Here is a 19,646-nt window from a genome sequence, read left to right as displayed (position 1 = left end):
CCTCAACAAAATGGTGTGATAGAAAGGAGAAACATAACCTTGTTGGACATGGTTCGTCCTATGATGAGTTATGCTCAGTTACCAAATTCTTTCCGGGACACGCAATTGAAACTACAGTGTACATTTTGAACATGGTTCCCTTGAAAAGTGTTTCTAAAATACCTTACGAGCTATGGAGAGGACGTAAAAGAAGTTTACATCACTTCAAAATTTGGGGTTGCCCAGCACATGTGTTGGTGTAGAATCCTAAAAAGTTGGAACACCGTTCAAAAGTATGCCTATTTGTAGGCTACCCAAAAGAAACAAAGAGTGGTTACTTTTATGATCCTCAGGAAGACAAGGTATTTGTATCGACAAATGCGACTTTCCTAGAGGAGGACCACATAAAAAATCATCAACTTCACAGTAAGATAGTAATAGAAGAAATGTCTAGAGAAACGAAAAATGCATCAACAAGAGTTGTTGAAAGAGTAGGTCCATCGACAAGAGTTTTTTATGAAACTGGTACTTCACATCCTTCTCAAGAGTTGAGATTGCCTCCTCGTAGTGGGAGGTTTGTGCAACAACCTGACCGGTACATGGGTTTAATTGAAACATAAGTTGTCACACCCCCTCCCAGACTACTCTCTGAGCTTAGGAAAGGACATGACTGCCGCAGTTATCAACCCTTTTGTTGACACTTACTGCTTAATAATTCTTGCGGAAATAACTCTGATACCAATGTATAAACTCATATACAGCGGATGCCTCTTAGGCCAAAATTTATTAATTCAAAAACACAACATATTTAGAGTAATTACATTACCAGTTTCACAAGTCTCGATACCCAAAACCTTAGTCCCTATATGAACAACTGTAACATGTGTACAATATTTACAGTAACCACCTAACATACAGGTTACAATATCTTTGTCCTTTAGTGACAGAGCAGATGTAGAGCTATCTCCTGAGGATTTGACCGCTACCTGAGGAAAAAGAAAAACATTTGAAAACGGGATAAGCTTGCTAGCCCAGTGAGTGACTTAAGAAAGATAACTGATTCTCATGCAATATTCTCAATAAAGAGATTAAACTGAAATATAAAATTCTATAGTAACCTTGTACTGCTGTATAAACATTTTTCAAGCATAAAACATATAAAGTTTTTTTTATCAGAAAAAATACTGTTTCTAAGTTGAAAATAACTCTGTTGTGGTTAAACCTCAACATTAACTGGTAGTCAAGAGAGAACCCTTTTGCTCAATCTCTGACTTTAACTCCCTATGTGCATGGGGCCATACTAAGTACCGTCATATTTCTGGGTACTTCTGCTCAGGTACCTTCTCTAAACTTGTCCTTCAGTATCGAGTTGCTCGGATACCTTCTCAACTGTCCTTCGGTATCGCGTTTCAAGTAGAACTAGTCATAAATGACTTTTCTCTTTTAAGCATGTAAAGCATAACATATAGAAAACATGTCTTTAAAGATATTAGCGTATGTTGGGTGTATTTAAACACACATAAATAGTTTTTCAATAAACTTTCATACATGCATGCGTTTAAAACATAATTCATGGTTTGCTTGGAAATCACTTTGTAAAACTAGTTGGCATGAGAATAATCTTTCTTTAAAACATGGTTTCTTAAAACATTGTAAATATTTAGTCAAATATTTTACTCACTCACCTTGATCGTCTAGGAACTTTTCTCTCTAGAAGTTCTTTGTTTACCTCGGGCTCCCTTTTGAATCCCTAAAATCCAGATTCAATTTAAAGCTTAGATTACTCATAGTTCTATGACTTATCCCGATACTTCCTTCTGTAAACATGCTCTACAATGTCTCAGGAAGCTTACCTTAAAATATGAGCTTAGAACTTCTAATGGTTTGGCTGGAATCACAAAATCTTCAAGACTGGCCCAAGCTTACCCAATAGCTTAACCCTTCTGCCTTTTCCTCAGCTTCTAGCCGGATCCCTTGGAGCTTCTTCTCTGACAGCCCTACCCTGAAAACTAGATTCGTGGAGCTTTCAAGTAGCTTTGAAATCACTCCAAACACACGAGTATACTGGGAGAACTCCTCATCCCAAGTTGATGCTATTTCCAGACTCCACTGCCTAACTGTGTCTCCTCTTGAAGCTTTATGACTAACGCATAGATTTGCTATCAACGCATAGTTTAATGTTTTAATTAAATTTTGAATCTTGTTGTGCATATAGTATGCCATATAGATTTAAAATCCCACCATAGGTAAACATGTACATACATTTAATATATGTTATAATTGTTATAATGTATATAGTATACATGTTAAGTTTTTTTTTAATATAAAGTGTTATATCAAAGCATGATTATCAAGTATGTATGTATGTTATAGATGTATGATTCTAGGGTTATAATGGTTATATTTTATTTTATAATTCTTATAAAATAACCTAGACTTTAAAATCTATAACAAAGGAAAAGTTGCATACTCACCTAGAATTAAATTGGTGCAATTTCAATCACCTTTTCTAAAGAGTTAGAATAGGTCGATTACTTGTTAAACAAAGAGTTATTTACTTACCTGGGGAGATCTTGTCTAAGGTTGGGAGTTCTTAAGATGACGATTTACGGAACACCTCCTACCTGGAGATCAAAATGTCGTCTAAGTCAAATAATCCTAGTTTTAATGAGCATTCATGAGAGATGTGAGGTAATAAAATTTGTTTATCACCTAGACATCATAGGTTAAAATCTAGTAGATCTATCATCTAGACTTAGGATATGTTTAATTTAGCTGAAATATATCTCTAAGTATTTTTTTATACCCTAAATCGTTATAGAACACTTCAACTAGAGAGAAGTAGCGTACTTTTAGCTCTAACGTCCCTAAGAGTTCACATCGTGAGGTCCATGCAGGGCTTTGGGTCATGCTTAGGAGCGGACTCCCTTCGGAGAGTGTTTGCATGGATCAATATCAAGGTGAATAGGGGAAGTAGTTCATGGTAAATGGGTGAGGGGTATGTAACAACGTATCCCACGATCTCTTCCATTATGTCGCACCGTGAGATTCCTATAATGCGCCTGCATGTCTGCCCTGGAGCGACCTTTCCCTTCAGAGGGTTGTATTATAGGATTCAGAACACCGCGAACTCCAAATCTGGATAGGCTCTCTTAGATCAGTTTTCATATTGACTTTCCACTTTCGGGAGCATGTTGATTCTGGTTTCTGAAATCCAAAAATGGAAGGTTGCTTACAAGAATTACTAAGATGTTTGTATATTCTTGACCAAAGTAGCGATAACTAAAGTTCTATAGGAATAAAGAGTTATTCTGGGGTTAGCATCTAGTCAAGATTGTCTTGGTTCAAAAGAGGAATAATCGACTACCCTTCGGTGGAGATTACTCTAAACTTTTGAAATATCGTTGCAAAATATAATAATGAAGGGTACATTATTAGTTTTTTTTGCTAAACTTGATTGGATTTAAAAGATTAATTTTTTTTATTGAAAAGGATATGTTTATCTTTTCAGCATGAATAGCTCGATAATTCAACTCTTAGCTTCCGAGAAACTAAACAACGATAATTATTCGGCATGGAAATCAAATCTAAACACAATACTGGTAGTTGACGATTTAAGATTTGTCTTAACTGAGGAATGTTTTCAAGCCCCAGCCTTAAATGCTAACCGAATTGTTCAGGAAGCATACGATCGATGGGTCAAAGCCAATGAAAAGGCACGTGTTTACATTCTTGCCAGCATGTCTGATGTTTTGGAAAAGAAACATGAATCCTTAGCTACGACTAAAGAGATAATAGATTCATTAAGAGAAATGTTTGGGCAACCATCATGGTCCCTTAGACACGAGGCAATTAAGCACATTTACACGAAGCGGATGAAGAAGGGGACCTCTGTTAGAGAACATGTCATGGACATGATGATGTACTTCAATATCGCTGAAGTAAATGACGGACCCATTGATGAGGCTAACCAGGTTAGCTTTATCTTACAATCTCTTTCAAAGAGTTTTATACCTTTTGAGACAAATGCGTCTTTAAATAAGATAGAATTTAACCTCACTACCCTTTCTTAATGAGCTCCAGCGATTCTAAAACCTTACTTTAGGCAAGGAGAAGGAAGTGGAAGAAAATGTTGCTACCACTGAGAAAAAATTTATAAGAGGATCGTCCTCTAAAACTAAAGCTGGACCCTCTAAAGCTCAAATGAAAAAGAAGGGAAAAGGGTAGGCTCCCCAGATAAAAAAGGGAAAGAAGGATACAGATAAAGAAAAATGTTTCCACTGTAACCAAAACAGGCATTAGAAGAGAAATTACCCAAAGTACCTTGTAGAGAATAAAGCTGAGAAAATGGCACAAGGTAAATATGATTTACAGGTCGTTGAAACATGTTTACTGGAATATGATACTTCAACCTAGATACGAAATTCAGGAGCCACTAATCATATTTGTTTCTCGTTTCAGGAAACTAGTTCTTGGAAAAATCTTGAAGAAGGTGAGATAATCCTCAGAGTTGGAACAGAAGAGGTTGTCTCAGCTGAAGCAGTGGGAGATCTGAAGTTGTTTTTTGAAGATAGATATCTAGTACTTAAAAATGTTTTGTATGCACCTCTTATGAAGAGAAATTTGATATCTATCACTTGTATTATAGAATAATTATATATAATATCTTTTAATATAAATGAAGCGTTCATTTTTTGTAAAGGTATTCAAATTTATTCTGCTACACTTGAAGAAAACTTATATAAGTTAAGACCAACTAGAGCAAATTTTGTTTTAAATACTGAAATGTTTAGAACATTAGAAACTCAGAATAAAAAACAAAAGGTTTCTTCCAACGCCTATTTATGGCACCTAAGAATTGGTCACATAAATCTCAATAGGATTGGGAGATTGGTCAAGAGTGGATTTTTAAGTCAGTTAGAAGATAACTTTTTACCTCCATGTGAATCCTGTCTTGATAGGAAAGATGACCAAGAGATTTTTTTACTGGAAAAGGTCTCAGAGCCGAAGTACTCTTAGAGCTCGTACATTCGTACCTTTGTGGACCAATGAATGTCAAGGCTCGAGGTGAGTATGAATATTTCATCAGTTTTATTGATGATTATTCAAGGTATGGTCATGTTTACCTGCTTTATAACAAGTCTGATTCTCTTGAAAAGTTCAAAGAATATAAGGCTAAAGTTGAGAATGAATTAGGTAAAACAATAAAGACAGTTCGATCAGATCGAAGTGGAGAGTATATGGACATACAATTCCAAGACTATTTGATAGAAAACGAGATCCAGTCACAACTCTCTACACCTAGTACGCCTCAGTAAAATGGTGTATCAGAAAGAAGAAACCGAACCTTATTAGATATGGTTCGCTCTATGATGAGCTATGCTCAATTGCCTGATTCCTTTTAGGGATATGCACTTGAATCTGTTGTCCATATTTTGAACAACGTTCCCTCTAAAAGTGTTTTAGAAACACCTTATGAGCTATGGAAAGGGCATAAAAGTAGTTTACATCACTTTAGAATTTGGAGTTGCCCAACACATGTGTTGGTACAAAATCCCAAGAAATTGGAACATCGTTCAAAGTCATGCCTATTTATAGGTTATTCAAAGGAAACAAGGGGTAGTCTGTTTTATCATCCTCAAGAAAACAAGGTATTTGTATCAATGAATGCCACATTCCTAAAGGAAGACCACATTAGAAATCATCAACCAAGCAGTAAAATAGTGTTGAAAGAAATTTCAAAAGACGCTACAGATAGAGCTAGTTCATCTACTAAAGTAGTAGATAAAACTAGTACATTTGGTCAGTCACATCCTTCTCAAGAGTTGAGAATGCCTCGATGTAGTGGGAGGGTTGTTCATCAGCCTGATCGTTTCTTGGGTTTAACAGAAACACAAGTAGTCATACCTGATGATGGCATAGAGGATCCATCGACCTATAAACAGGCGATGAAAGATGTGGACCGTGATCAATGGGTCAAAGCCATGGACCTCGAAATGGAGTCTATGTACTTCAATTCTATCTGGAAACTTGTAGATCAACCAAATGATGTAAAACCAATTGGTTGTAAGTGGATCTACAAGAGAAAACGAGACGAAGTCGGTAAAGTACAGACTTTTAAGGCTCGACTTGTGGCAAAGGGTTATACCCAGAGAGAGGGAGTGGACTATGAAGAAACTTTCTCTCCTGTTCCCATGTTAAAGTTAATAAGAATACTCTTATCCATTGTCACCTTTTATGACTATGAAATTTGGCAGATGGATGTCAAGACAGCCTTTTTAAATGACGATCTTGAAGAGAGTATCTATATGGCTCAACCAGAGGGGTTTATTGCACAGGGTTAAGAACAAAAGTTTATAAGCTTCAAAAATCCATTTATGGGTTGAAACAAGCTTCTAGATCCTAGAATATAAGGTTTAATACTGCGATCAAATCTTATGGCTTTGAACAGAATGTTGATGAGCCTTGTGTTTACAAGAAGATCATCAATTCTACTATAGCATTCTTAGCTTTATATGTTGATGATATTCTACTCATTGAGAATGATGTAGGATATCTTACTGACGTCAAACAATGGCTAGATACACAATTTCAAATGAAAGATTTAGGAAATGCGCAGTATATTCTTGGGATCCAAATTATTCGGAATCGCAAGAATAGAACACTAGCCATGTCTCAAGCATCTTATATAGACAAAATATTGTCTAGATATAAAATGCAGAATTCCAAAAAGGGACTGTTGCCTTTCAGACATGGAATTCATCTGTCAAAAGGACAATGTCCTAAGACACCTCAAGAAGTTGAGAATATGAGAAATATTCCCTATGCCTCTGCAATTGAAAGCCTGATGTATACAATATTATGTACTAGACCTAACATATGCTTCTCAGTAGGGATCATCAGTAGATACCGGTCTAATCTTGGACGTGATCATTGAACTGCCATTAAGAACATCTTAAAGTATCTTAGGAGAACTAGGGACTACATGCTCGTGTATAGTGCTAAGGATCTGATCCTTACTGGATACACTGACTTTGATTTCAAAACTGATAAAGATGCTAGAAATTCTACATCTGGATCAGTGTTCACTCTTAACGGAGGAGCAGTAGTGTGGAGAAGCATAAAACAGACCTGTATAGCTGACTCCACAATGGAAGCTGAATACGTAACTGCTTGCAAGCAGCAAAAGAAGCAGTATGGCTGAGAAAATTCTTGACAGATTTGGAAGTTGTTCCAAATATGCATCTACCCATCACCTTGTATTGTGACAACAGTGGTGCAGTTGCAAATTCAAAAGAACCTCGAAGCCATAAACGGGGAAAGCACATCGAACGCAAGTACCACCTTATCTGGGAAATCGTACACCGTGGTGACGTTGTAGTAACCCAGATACCTTCTGAGCAAAACATTGCTGATCCTTTTACAAAAACCCTCACGGCTAAAGCTTTGAGGGTCACCTACAGAGTTTAGGTCTACGGTGTTTCTAAACTAGGACAAGTGGGAGATTATGTTGGGCGTAAATGCCCTATTTTATTATATTCATATGTTTATTGTACTCATATGTAATATTAATTTCTCACAGTTAAATTCAACATCGTTTGATCCTACTAGGATTTTTAGTCCAAGTGGGAGTTTGTTGGATTTTATATCCTAAAACTCATAGTTTGTAATATCATATTCTTGTTCAATAAAGCTGTTATTAAAAATCTTTAGTAAATTTAAATTCTATATTCATGAATCTAATAAACTGAGGTTCCAAGGCTATTAAGTTTAGTTTGAACTTTATGTAGTGATATAAATGTAGATCAATTTCAAATATATATAGCCAAAATGGTCTATAGTATATAAATAAGATTGGGTGCCTTATTCTGGGGACACTATGGATGTGGCCCATTTTTGTAGTTAGTACAAACGATGTGATCCTAAACCGTTCATGTGGAGACATGAAAATGGGGGCATCCTATGTAAAGAGTTTACATAAGACTGAACCATGAAATAGTCACTTTTTACGTTCTAAATGTCGTTTAATGTATAAAACTGACTATTTAGTTAATTGATGACCTAGGTAACTTAATCTTAATCCTGAGCTAACTATGAACTTCTGTTCACTCGGAATTATCCTTAGATCTGCATAGGTGAGGGAAGCTCATTATCGCTGGCCCAATAAGCCTCCCATTTCATGGGTAAGATCAGATGGATAGCTAGAAACATAGGGTGCAAGACGGAATTCACTCCTACCTGTTATAGAGATAGTAGATAGGTTGTTCCCTTTAGTACTGAATCCAGGTCTTGAACAAGGGGCCCCACTCTCTCATTGGCTCGATAGGGGTTCGGTTTATAGGTTGAACCTTAAACCAATTGTTCATTAGAGGATCAGTGGAACTTAAAGAATAAGATGTAGTCTTGGGGGTAAAACGGTTTTTATGACCCAGCCGAGATTACGAACAATCTGTGAAGGATTAGCTTACTAATCATAGTTATATCATATGGACACAAATATATCTATAGTGATGGGAGTGCAACTACGGGACTATAGTAGAATGACCCGTGATTTGACGAATGTTGATTAGGTCCATCTAAAGAGTTTAGCCAGCTAATCTCGGATCGTTGGAGCCCATGATCTATAGGTCCATTAGATTCCCCTACTAGCTCATATGGAGTAAACTTAGAACAGTATGATAGAATAATTCGAATTGTTCAAATTAGGTGAAGAAAGAGAAATCGACAAGCATATGTGATATAGTGTCGGTTTTTTAGTTTAGAGATACAACTTTAATATTTAAATGTGATTTAAATATCAAGAATATGAATACGTTCATATTCGGAAGCTCGAAAATGATGGAAATGGTCAAAGATGTAAAAAGTCAAAGAGTTGACTTTTGATTTTGAAAAGTCAAACTTTGACCGACTTTATATTCAAATGTGATTTGAATTTCGAGAAAATGAATGCGGATACATGCTCGGGAGGTCAAAATTAGTCAACAGAAAAAAAAATCATAAAAAGTCAAAATGTTTACTTTTTGGTCAAAGTTTGACTTTGACCAAATGACTATTTTGCCCTTTGACTAAAGTTAGTGGGAAAATCCAAACTTTTGTTGGATAATTCCACTAACAAAATAGTGGGTTAGGTGTTGGCTTATAGTGGAGACATTAAGCCCACGATAGTGGATTCTAGGTATTGGGTTTTTATGAAGTTATTTCATGCAATTTTGCATGACCCTTTTCTATAAATATGAGCTTGTCATTTTTGGAAATTTTGCAAAATTGGTTTTTAAAAATTGGGCTGAAAAAATTCAAACTCAACCCAAATTTCACTCTACTATTTCCATCTCTTTTTCTCTATCTCGGGTTCTTCATCCATCGGGTCCCACAACCCAGTTCTGAGTCCAGAGAATAGTAGATCAGCTAGTGGTTGTCCGGTTCGTGTTCAAGCGGAGATAGACGAGTTTTGGGAGCTTCAAAGATAATGTTTCTAAAAAACCCTAATTAACTAATTTAGGGTTGTATGTTTAATTTATGCAATTAGAGTAAAATTGATCCTTAATTCCGCTGCGCATGCCTACTTTTCTATCACCCTTAAGTGGTGTCTCTGGGATGTGAACAAAGGGCCCTACCTTCTTATTGGCCCAAGAGGGATTTATGTTTATTGGTTGGATCATAAACAAGTTGTTCATTAGAGGAGTACTGGTACTTAAGAAGCCAAAGGTAACCCAAGGGTAAAATGGTAATTTGACCCAGTGAGAGTTACGAACACTCGTGAAGGACTAACTTGCTGGTATTGGTCTATATACATGGACACAGAAATATATTTGTAGTGAGAAGAGTGCAGCTGTGGGTCTTTAATGGAAGTACCCATAGTTAATGAATATTGATTAACTTGGTTAATGAGTTTAACCAATTAATCTCATATCATTGGAGCTTCTGATCTACAGGTCCACCAGGTCCCCCAGGTCCCCTCGTTAGCTCACTAAAGGATACTTAAGAGAGATAATTTGAATTGGTCAAATTAATTTGAGGGAACTATATATTAATGTGATTAATATATAATTAATTGTGGATATGATTTATAATTAAATTGAAAAGTAATATTTGAATATGATTCAAATTAATCAAATTCAAGTGAATTAGATTCACAAAGAATTAACTAATAGAAAGATTTTGCACATATACATGGGATGTATATGATAATTAAATATATACATTAAATTGGGTTTAGTGTTATTTAATTATTGTGCAAATTAAAATTAAATAAGTGTTATTTAATTGTGCAAATTAAATAATTGTTATTTAATTATATTGACTAATTAATTAAATAAATATTATTTAATTAATTATAGAAAAAGAAAATATATTAGGAAAGAGCTTGGCCCTTCTCTATATAAATACCTCTCCATAGCCCTTTTGAATACATTGAATACACAATTCTCATTGCAGAGTAACTCTAACAATACACAACTCCATATTGTTATTGTGCATAATTTTCTCTAAGTCTCCCTACTCTCCAAAACCTTATTCTCCTCTCCCTCTCCCAATAGTTGGATACCACATATCCCTCTATTGAAATCTCAAAGAATAACGAGGTAACTCTCGTGGTAGTGTTCGAGATCGCTCAAGGAGTTGTTCCTGATCAAGACCGTTTGGAGATCCGTTCGTTAGAACCTTGGAGAGGATTGTTCGTGGCACTTGAGGAATCTACAAAGGTAAGAACCATTCTAATTCTTTCTCCAATAGCATGTTAATTTACATGTTTATCTATTAAGTCTAGTACAACGATTTTGTTATTGTAAAAATCGAATTGCGTGATGCAATGCGATCTCACACGAGAACGCTTCCATTGTGGGATTCCTTTAGAGAAATGTTCACATCCATACATATTGACACAAAAAACTATCTATCTGCACAACAAAAAATCAAAAACAAAGAATAATAAAAATTAAAAAAAAAAGATTGAAAAGAACACAAATACAACAACCATATCGATAGAATTCTAAGATCCTGAAAACGTAAAAAATAATAAGAAGAAGAAGAAGGCCTACATGTTATTGAGATCTATAAACTTAGAAGACAAGGAGAAGGGATGAAGAAGAAGAAAAGGATAAGGAGAAGAAGAGAAGAGAAGAAGAAGAATGATAACGTAATGAAGTCGTCGGACGAAAGAAAAGGATATCATGGTCGAGGAATGAAAGATAGTGTAATGAAGTCGTCAGACGTAATAAGGGAGAGCAAAGAATCCCTTATCAACGATGACGAAGGATAGCGTGGTCGAGGAACCACGACGTCATGGACGAGGAAGAAGCCATAGGCGGACACGTGTAGAAAATCAAAGAAGAAAATTGAGAAAGAACTGTAGACCTACATGAGCAAAAAATCGAAGAAAAAAAATCAAAGAAGAAGTCGTACTGTGGTAAAAAAAGAACGTTTTCAATGAAGAAGAACATCGAGGAAGAAGACGTCGTCGATGAGGAAGAATGCCGAGGAAGAAGCTGAAGAACGACGAGGAAGAAGCCTAGGTGAGGACGCGCGGATTTCAGATTGCAAGGATATTTTAGGAAATTTGGGGGAAAAAAAAGCAAAACTTGACTTCCTTTGACAATTTTTTTTGCTATAGATTGTAAATACTTTGGTTTTTTTCCTATTTATTAGAATTACTCCATAAAATAACATATATTTATTAAATTAAAAAATATATAAATTTATTTATTAAATTAAATAATATTTGATTAACAAGTCCAATATTATTAAATTTTCTTGGTTTGGAATTGAGATTTAGATATATTTCTATTCCAACTAAATTGTGGTTACCAAAATAATACTTATTTATTTATTAAATTAAACAATATGTTTTTAGTTTTTATTAACTTTTCAGATTGATTTTTCAGTGTGAAATAAAAGAAATAATTTTCTTTTTAATATTACATAGTTCACAAATTTATTGCACATAGCTAAGTAAAATTCCTAAATCTTGGTGTGGGCAAATGTCAAAAGTTCTAATATTTTTTAATATATTTCTTTCAAGTAAAATTGGTAGATAATTATATTTTACTCTAAATATTGAGACTACAACATTTAAGTAATGAAAATGTATGAAACCACACATATTAATAGTGTATAGAAAAGAACGACATAAATATTAAGAAAAATTTTTATAGATAGAAAAAAATCTCAAACTAATATAAAAATAGCAAAAAAAATAATGATAAACACTGATAGACTTCTGTCAATATCTATTAGTGATTGAAACTGATAGAAATCTACAATTAATAGAGATTGATAGAAGTCTATCAATAGTAAAAACTAATAAAAGTCTAAAATGAATAATCTTCCTAGTTTTTGTAAATGATTTTTCTTATTTTTCTATTTTTGAAAACCTCCAAATATTAATGTATAATAATGAAATAACATTTAAACTTTGATGAAGAAAATTATATATTTGAAAAATTGATAATACATGTGCAAAATAAATTACTGTTCATAAATTAATTAAATAATTTATATTCAACCTAACATTTCATGGGTAACCACAACTAATTTTATAATTTATAAATATATTATATCAAATAATGGTTTAAATTGAGACCAATTTATTGAATATGCTACCGAACATATATGAAAAAGATGAAATATTTTCCATGAATTCCTTCCGTTCAAATTTCTATTTTCAACCTACCAAACTAGCCTTAAGTTCTCAATACTAATTATTCTACACATCCAAGTATAACTAATTAAATATCCACATCCATGTAACAAAACTCAAAGATCCAAACGAGTCGTTTACCGTAAAAACTATAGAACATTTGATTATTTTTTTTCTTCAAAATTTTCGTTATGAACAATGGATCGAGTAAGTTTGCAAGGTTGATCAAACAAAGATTCTTTTCCCCCCAAAGGACACCAAAAAAAATACCAAAGTAAAAAAAATATCAAAATATATAACAGAAGTAGAGTATTGAGAAATGTTTTTTTTTTTTTTTTTTTTACAGAGTATTGGAGATGAAGAAAATAGAAAATAATTACATGGGCATGACAGATGAATATAATTAAATCCTTGAAGGAATGAGAGGAATGCTATTTTGCAAGTATGCACTTGCTGCAGCAACTCCACTACCTAGTTTAACAGGGTACCCTACATCCTTCAGTATCATTTCCACACCAGCAAGACATCCCAACAATTGCAACTGACAAATAGAAAGAAACCAATGGAAATTGGTTAAACCTCCTTTGAGCTCAAAACAATTTTTTTTACCAAAAATTAGAAGTATGACATGTGTTTGCAGTTCAATGGCGAAGAGACGACATATTTGTACATTTTGAGAAAGTCAGAACTTCTCTAAAAACGTCAAATAGGAGTTCGATGCAAGCGAGATTGGTAAAAAAACATATTAGTGATGCATATGGCACGGTTAGTGTTGGAAATACAATCAAAGTTCTACGTTAGGTAGATAAAGAGATGATCATGGGTTTATAAAGGAGGACAACTATCTCCTATGGTATGAGACCTTTCTGGTGAAATCACGAGGGCTTATGTCCAAAGTGGATAATATCATACTATTGTAGAGATATTTGGAGATCCATTGTCCCCAACAGTTAGTAATGAGTGTTTAAGACACATCAATATTTGTAAGAGAGCGATAATAATTTACCTCATTAAGGTTTCCAAGGTGACCAATTCTAAAGACTTTCCCAGCAACTTTGTTGAGGCCAAGTCCCAAGCTCAAATTGTATCTCTTCCATGCCCTTTTCACAATCTCTGAACTGTCAATGTAAGAAGGAACAAGCACAGCAGTCACAGTGTCACTAAACCATTCCTCTTTTTGTGTACAATTCTTCAATCCCCAAGCCTCCACAGCAAGCCTAAATTTCACCATGAAAAAAGAAAAGAATTCAGACCACAAATAACAGCAATGAAGTTTCTAATAATTCATTTTTGGTATCTTTGATGTGCTACCTTGTCGCTTTGCCAAGACGACTGTGTCGGGCGATCACATTGTCGAGACCTTCCTCGAACAGAAGATCCAGAGCTGCTCGTAGTCCATACAAGAGCTGAATGGAAGGGGTGTATGGCCAGTATGTTCCTAGGTTGTAAAACTTGAGATAGTCTTTCCAATCAAAGAACACTTTAACTGATGTTGAAGTTTTGGATGCCTCTAGTGCTTTGGGGCTGGCACAAATAATTCCAAGTCCTGTAGGGAGAGAAAGAGCCTTTTGGGAACCGGTTAAAGCAACATCGACTCCCCATTCATCCATTCGAAAATCGAGTGCACATATCGAAGACACTCCATCGACCAGCAAAAGAGCAGGATGCTTGTACTTATCTGTGTTTTTCAGCAGAAGATTTCAAATCAACATTGAGAAGAGACTGAAGACAGGGGAAATGATAGTTCTTACCAACAGGGGTAAGTTAGAAATTTTCTTAAAGAGGAGTAAAGTTTTATAATTTTGGCCCGGGTTTTTGAAATATAACTTATAAACACTACTTCCACCTTTACTGGTTATTTTTTTATCAACATTCTACTAATGTTTCACGTTTTGAAATAAAAAAAAGTAACCTAACGTATTCTTGTTTCTGAAATGTGAAAACTATCGACATAAATTTCAAAAATTGAAAACCAAATACAAAATTGTTATCAAAATGATGTCTTGGTTTTTGGTTTTTGAAAATTAAGCTTATTACAGTTACTTTCATCAATGAACTTCTTTGATTTATTCTCCACTTCATATGGACGTTCTAAAATTCAAGCTATGCTATAAAACTAAAAAAAAGGAGTTTTTAATTTGTTTTTGTTTTTAAAATTTGACTATATGAATTCAATTGTCACCTTAAAAATGTTCTAAAAAAATGTTACCTTAAAGAAAATTGAATCCCATTGTAAAAAAATGGTAAGAAAACAAACCATTTTCAAAACTCAAAAACAAAAAAAAATAAAATGGTTTTCAAAGGGTATCATAATCTTTCATATACGGAACCCTCCCATTTTAAAAAGTAGTGTTTATAAGCTTATTTTTCAAAAATCAAATGATTATAAATACTACTTTTACCTACGAGTTTATTTATTTTGTTATCTAGTTTTTACAAATATATTTTTAAAATTCAAGCCAAATTTTGAAAATTAAAAGTAGTTTTATACACTTATTTTTATTTCTAAAATTTGATTAAGAATGCACAATATTTCCTTGAGAAAGATAAAAAGCATTGTAAATAAATGAAAGAAAGAACAAGCACAACTTTAAAAAACCTAACGGTTATCAAACAGAACCAATCGTTTCTTACCAAGTAGAAACCGGACTTTAGACAAGTCATTGGTGACACCAGTGGCCGTCTCATTGTGGACAATGCAAATTGCCTTGATGGTGTGGCCGGCATCGACTGCAAGCTTTGATTCCAGGACATCAAGATTAGCACCCTGGCCCCATTCGCTCTCAACGACATCGACGTTGAAGTTAAGGCGTTGCTGCTGATCAATCCAGAGCAGGCTGAACTGGCCAATCAGAAAGGACACAATCCTATCTCCAGGAGACAGAGTGTTTGTAAGAGCACTTTCCCAAGCACCAGTACCTGAGAGCCATAAACATGAAAATTAACATATAATATGTACAGAATCAACTTAAGTGATTGGGTGCTTTCAAAGGGAAAGAAAGTTACCTGTTGTGGGAATCAGGAATGTGGTTCCAGTAGTAGATTTGAAAATCTTTTTCACATCTTCAAGAAGAGTTTTTGTCAATGCAGGAACGGCAGGAGAACGATAATCCTCATTGTTTCGGTTCATTGCCCTCAGAACCGGTTCGGGTATGTTGACCGGCCCCGGAACGAAAAGATGGTTCTTTCCAGGTGCATATACGTAATCCATTTTTCCTAATTCTCAAAATTCTCTGTCAGTTTTCACCTACAGAATGATAGAGAAAGTTACTCTTTTGATACAAAGCAAATGGATTAGTATTTCCAAATACAAAGCAACCACACAAGGAAAGAAAAGGGGCTTTGCAAGAAATTACTATTACAATCAAAAGTTTAACTAATAGGTCAGAGTATATTGAATCTTTTGTATATATAGTCCAATGTGAGAAGGAAATGTCATAGGAAAGGTTTAAACTAGAGATATCGTATAATACCATTTTAAATTATTGCCATATCTGAAATAGGATATTTAACTACAAAGTACGAACACTTTAGTTTGGTTAGTGTACTCGTGTGCGACAGACACTTGTTGGGCACATATCGAACACTTGTTGGCACAACAAATATGGATTAGACACTAGTTGTACAAAGTCAATATAGGTCTAATATTTGTTAGATACATATCGAACACTTGTTAAGTATACAAAATAGACACATAATAATATAGGACAAAAAAAATTTAGAGATCAAAATACAACAAACTCATTTTTTCAAGCATATGTATATATAAACTTCTTGACTTTAAATATCTTTTATAAAAATTATATATATTTTAAAAGGTGTATATTTTAATAAATACATCCTTGCCGTGTTCATGTCCCAGATTTTCTAAAAATGAGGTGCCACTATATTTGTATTACGTCATATCCATGTCTCGTTTTTATACCCATACTTCTTAATTCTTAGATATTTAATCTTTGGTTCAATTACAAATTTCATCTCCAAATTTTATTGCTTTTGTTCATTTAGTCTTGGAACATTAAAATGTTTTAGTTACATTCCAAACTTTTGATTTTAAACCTAACTAGTCAAGAAGTTCCAAAGTTCCAATTCCAGTTTTTTTTTTTTCTTTTTAATTTATTACACTCAAAATTCAAAATTTAGAAAGAAATTTGAAAATTAAAAGTTCAAGGTCTAAAACACAACCTCAAAACTCAATCATTAAATTTGTAAGTTAACCTAAGATTTTTTTTGTACATATTCTTAAAAGTTAGTGTTGTCTTGTTACATATTCTTTAAGTTAGCATGATTGTTATTTTTACTCAACTAATCTCTCACCTCTCCTTAGTTTTGCCCCTCATACTTTATAAACATTAAGTTGTGGTCTTAAGATCCCAAGAGGCATCAAAGCCTGATTAAAAAATCCATCGTAATTTCAATAGTTTCAATATTACCATTAAATTTTCATATTCGTTTTAAAATTGTCTCTATAGTTTCAACCGTAGCAATATTACCTCTATATTTTCATAAACGTTTCAAACTACCTTTGTACTTTTAATAGTTAAAATATTACCTCTATTGCAAAACTACTCTTATAGTTTTGAAACGTTGATATAAGTTCAACAGTAGTATTGTAATTTTCAAAAGTATAAGCGTATTATTGAAACAAATAGTAAATTTCAAGGGTGACTTTTATACTTTAACCTAAACTGAATTACATAAAGACTTCAACACTCTATCACCCTTCCTTATTGGTTGCTTAAAAATTCTTAAAAGATCCGACAAGTAGAAATCAGTATTAACTAAAAGGAAAAAACATTCTACTGTTCTAACACAAGACCATGTTAAATCACCAAATGACTGAAAAGAAATCGGTCAGTTACAGTAAATTTGATTATATGGATTCTTTAAGAAGATTAAAAAAAATACCCAAAACCCCAAAACCCGAAAATGAAGAATGAGAACAGAAATCAACAAAGAAACCGAAGTAGAAACCCCAGAAAACCACGAAATCATAGACAAGAGAGAGGAAAATGGAGATGAAGAAGAACAAAGAGAAGCAACCAGAAGTTTAAAAGAAAAAAAGAATAGAGAGAGAGAGAGAGAGAGAGAGAGGCACCTTGAGAGAGAAATGGATGGTGTGGTGGAAATGATTTCCAGGGAAGTTGGGGGCAGAGAAACTGAGAAATGACAAAGCAGAGCAGAGCAGAGAATTGGGAATTCCTTTTTATAAGACATTCGAGAGGAGATTTCATCCAATCAGGTGACGCCATGTGGCAGATAAGACCCACATCAAATTGGTTCCTTTCATTTTTTGCATGGCTGCCTTTGCTTCTCCTTATTTCCTTTATTTCTTTATTTTTCACTTCAATTATCTCTTATCCTATTCTTCTAACCTTTATTTCTAGACCCAACATCCAATTTTTCAATTGCTATGATATTATTAATCTTTTTTTTTTCTCAATCTAAGTCAACTTTAATAAATAAGATAAGATGAATAGTTGATGATTCGATTCCACGATTATGTTTGGAGAACTAAAAAAAGTAATCATCTTTAAAGGTCAAGGAGTCGTATAGGTGAAGGATTTTCTATACATGAATTGAGATTGACATACGAAACTCATGTTCGTTTCATAGTTTTCATCACTTTGCCTATGAATTCCTTCTAAAACTATGAGTTTTTTCTTTTTCCTTCTCCATCTCTTTTTCAATTTATATATAATTCCATTTTGAATAGAGTTGTTTTTAAATATGGGAAAAAGAACTAAAATATTTACAACAAAATATCACAATCTATCGCAGTCTATCCTAATCTATCGTAGATAGATTGTGATATTTTGCTATTATTTATAAATATTTTCAGCAGTTTGTTATTTAAAATAATTTTTCTTTTGAAATATAGTTAATTACTTAATTATTTAATATTAATTTAACAAAATTAATATAAATATTTATTTTAACAAATCAATAATAATCTATTTAAATATTTACTTAACTTACTTTTACAATAAAAATTTATTAAAATAAAATTACTTTTTTACATAAACAATTAAATAATTAGTTAACAATATCTTAAATATATGTACTTAGTAAAGTAGTATTAGTTAAATTTAGTTAGTACAAATTTTACAATGATAATAATAGATTTTTTTTATATATAATCAAACAATTATTTATTGAGATTAATTTTAACTTGATCTTTTATTATAAAAATATAAGTCTTTTCTAGTATTCTTTATTAACATATCATATTTTTATCTCATTTTCACTTTTTATCTAATATGTTTTTTTATTAAGTTATATTTTCTTGTATTATTTATTTAAAATTAAAGTTAGTAAGGTTGATTTAATTAATTATAAAAATGATTAGTTTTAAGTTATAATCAATATGACATTCATTTAATATATTAATTGGTTAATTTTATTTATAAATTACTCAATTTTTAAATAATTATAATTAAAATTATTATTTATTCTTAATTAATTAACTTTAGCAATATATTGAATGATATTTATTCTTTAATTAATTTATTTATTACAATTATATATGATTGTCATACTTAATTTCACATATTAAATCAAGCATAATTTTTTTAATAAAATTCTTATAACATTTTCAATGCACAACTAAATACATCTTTGATTCTTAAAAATTTTATTTTCAAGTATTCTATTCTCAAACATCATTTATTTTCGGTCATCTAAAAAATCTCAAGTCAAACAATATGTAAAAAGTGGAATCTTCACATACATGCATACATACATATGTTTTAGGAAAACATGGCTTTATATTAAGTTTTAAGCATACTTTTGCCTTTTGAATTATTCAAGAATATTTTACTTTTTTTATGTAATTAATCTTAAAGGCTAATAAGCATAATTTAACTTTAATTGACATGGAGTTCTTCTATTGAGATTGGAGGTTCAAAATCTCATACTCCACATGGTCCCCATTATTTTTATTTTGAGCTTTGAAATTGATAAAAAGATAACAATTATAGTTAAAATTGAATTTTAGAGTTTGTCAAGATGATAATGTTTTGTTGCAGGAGGA

The 19,646-nt window shown here is 32.8% G+C and overlaps 1 protein-coding gene across 1 annotated transcript; it reads right to left on the bottom strand.

Annotated features, from left to right (window-relative positions):
- Nucleotides 1–12,888: 12,888 nt before the first annotated feature.
- Nucleotides 12,889–17,961, bottom strand: LOC120071631 (serine--glyoxylate aminotransferase-like). The gene is made up of 6 exons (XM_039023990.2): nt 17,712–17,961; nt 15,620–15,860; nt 15,248–15,532; nt 13,925–14,291; nt 13,620–13,830; nt 12,889–13,154 (listed from the first exon to the last, which is right to left on the bottom strand). The coding sequence occupies exons 2-6, from the start codon at nt 15,822–15,824 to the stop codon at nt 13,017–13,019; spliced, it is 1,206 nt and encodes a 401-aa protein (XP_038879918.1). The 5' UTR covers nt 15,825–15,860; nt 17,712–17,961; the 3' UTR covers nt 12,889–13,016.
- Between the last annotated feature and the right edge of the window lie 1,685 nt (nt 17,962–19,646).

The sequence above is a fragment of the Benincasa hispida genome, chromosome 2 (assembly GCF_027475165.1).
Source record: "Benincasa hispida cultivar pf3 chromosome 2, pf3_genome.v1.1, whole genome shotgun sequence".
Taxonomy (NCBI): Eukaryota; Viridiplantae; Streptophyta; class Magnoliopsida; order Cucurbitales; family Cucurbitaceae; genus Benincasa; species Benincasa hispida.
This window is presented reverse-complemented; position numbering and strand designations above follow the sequence as displayed.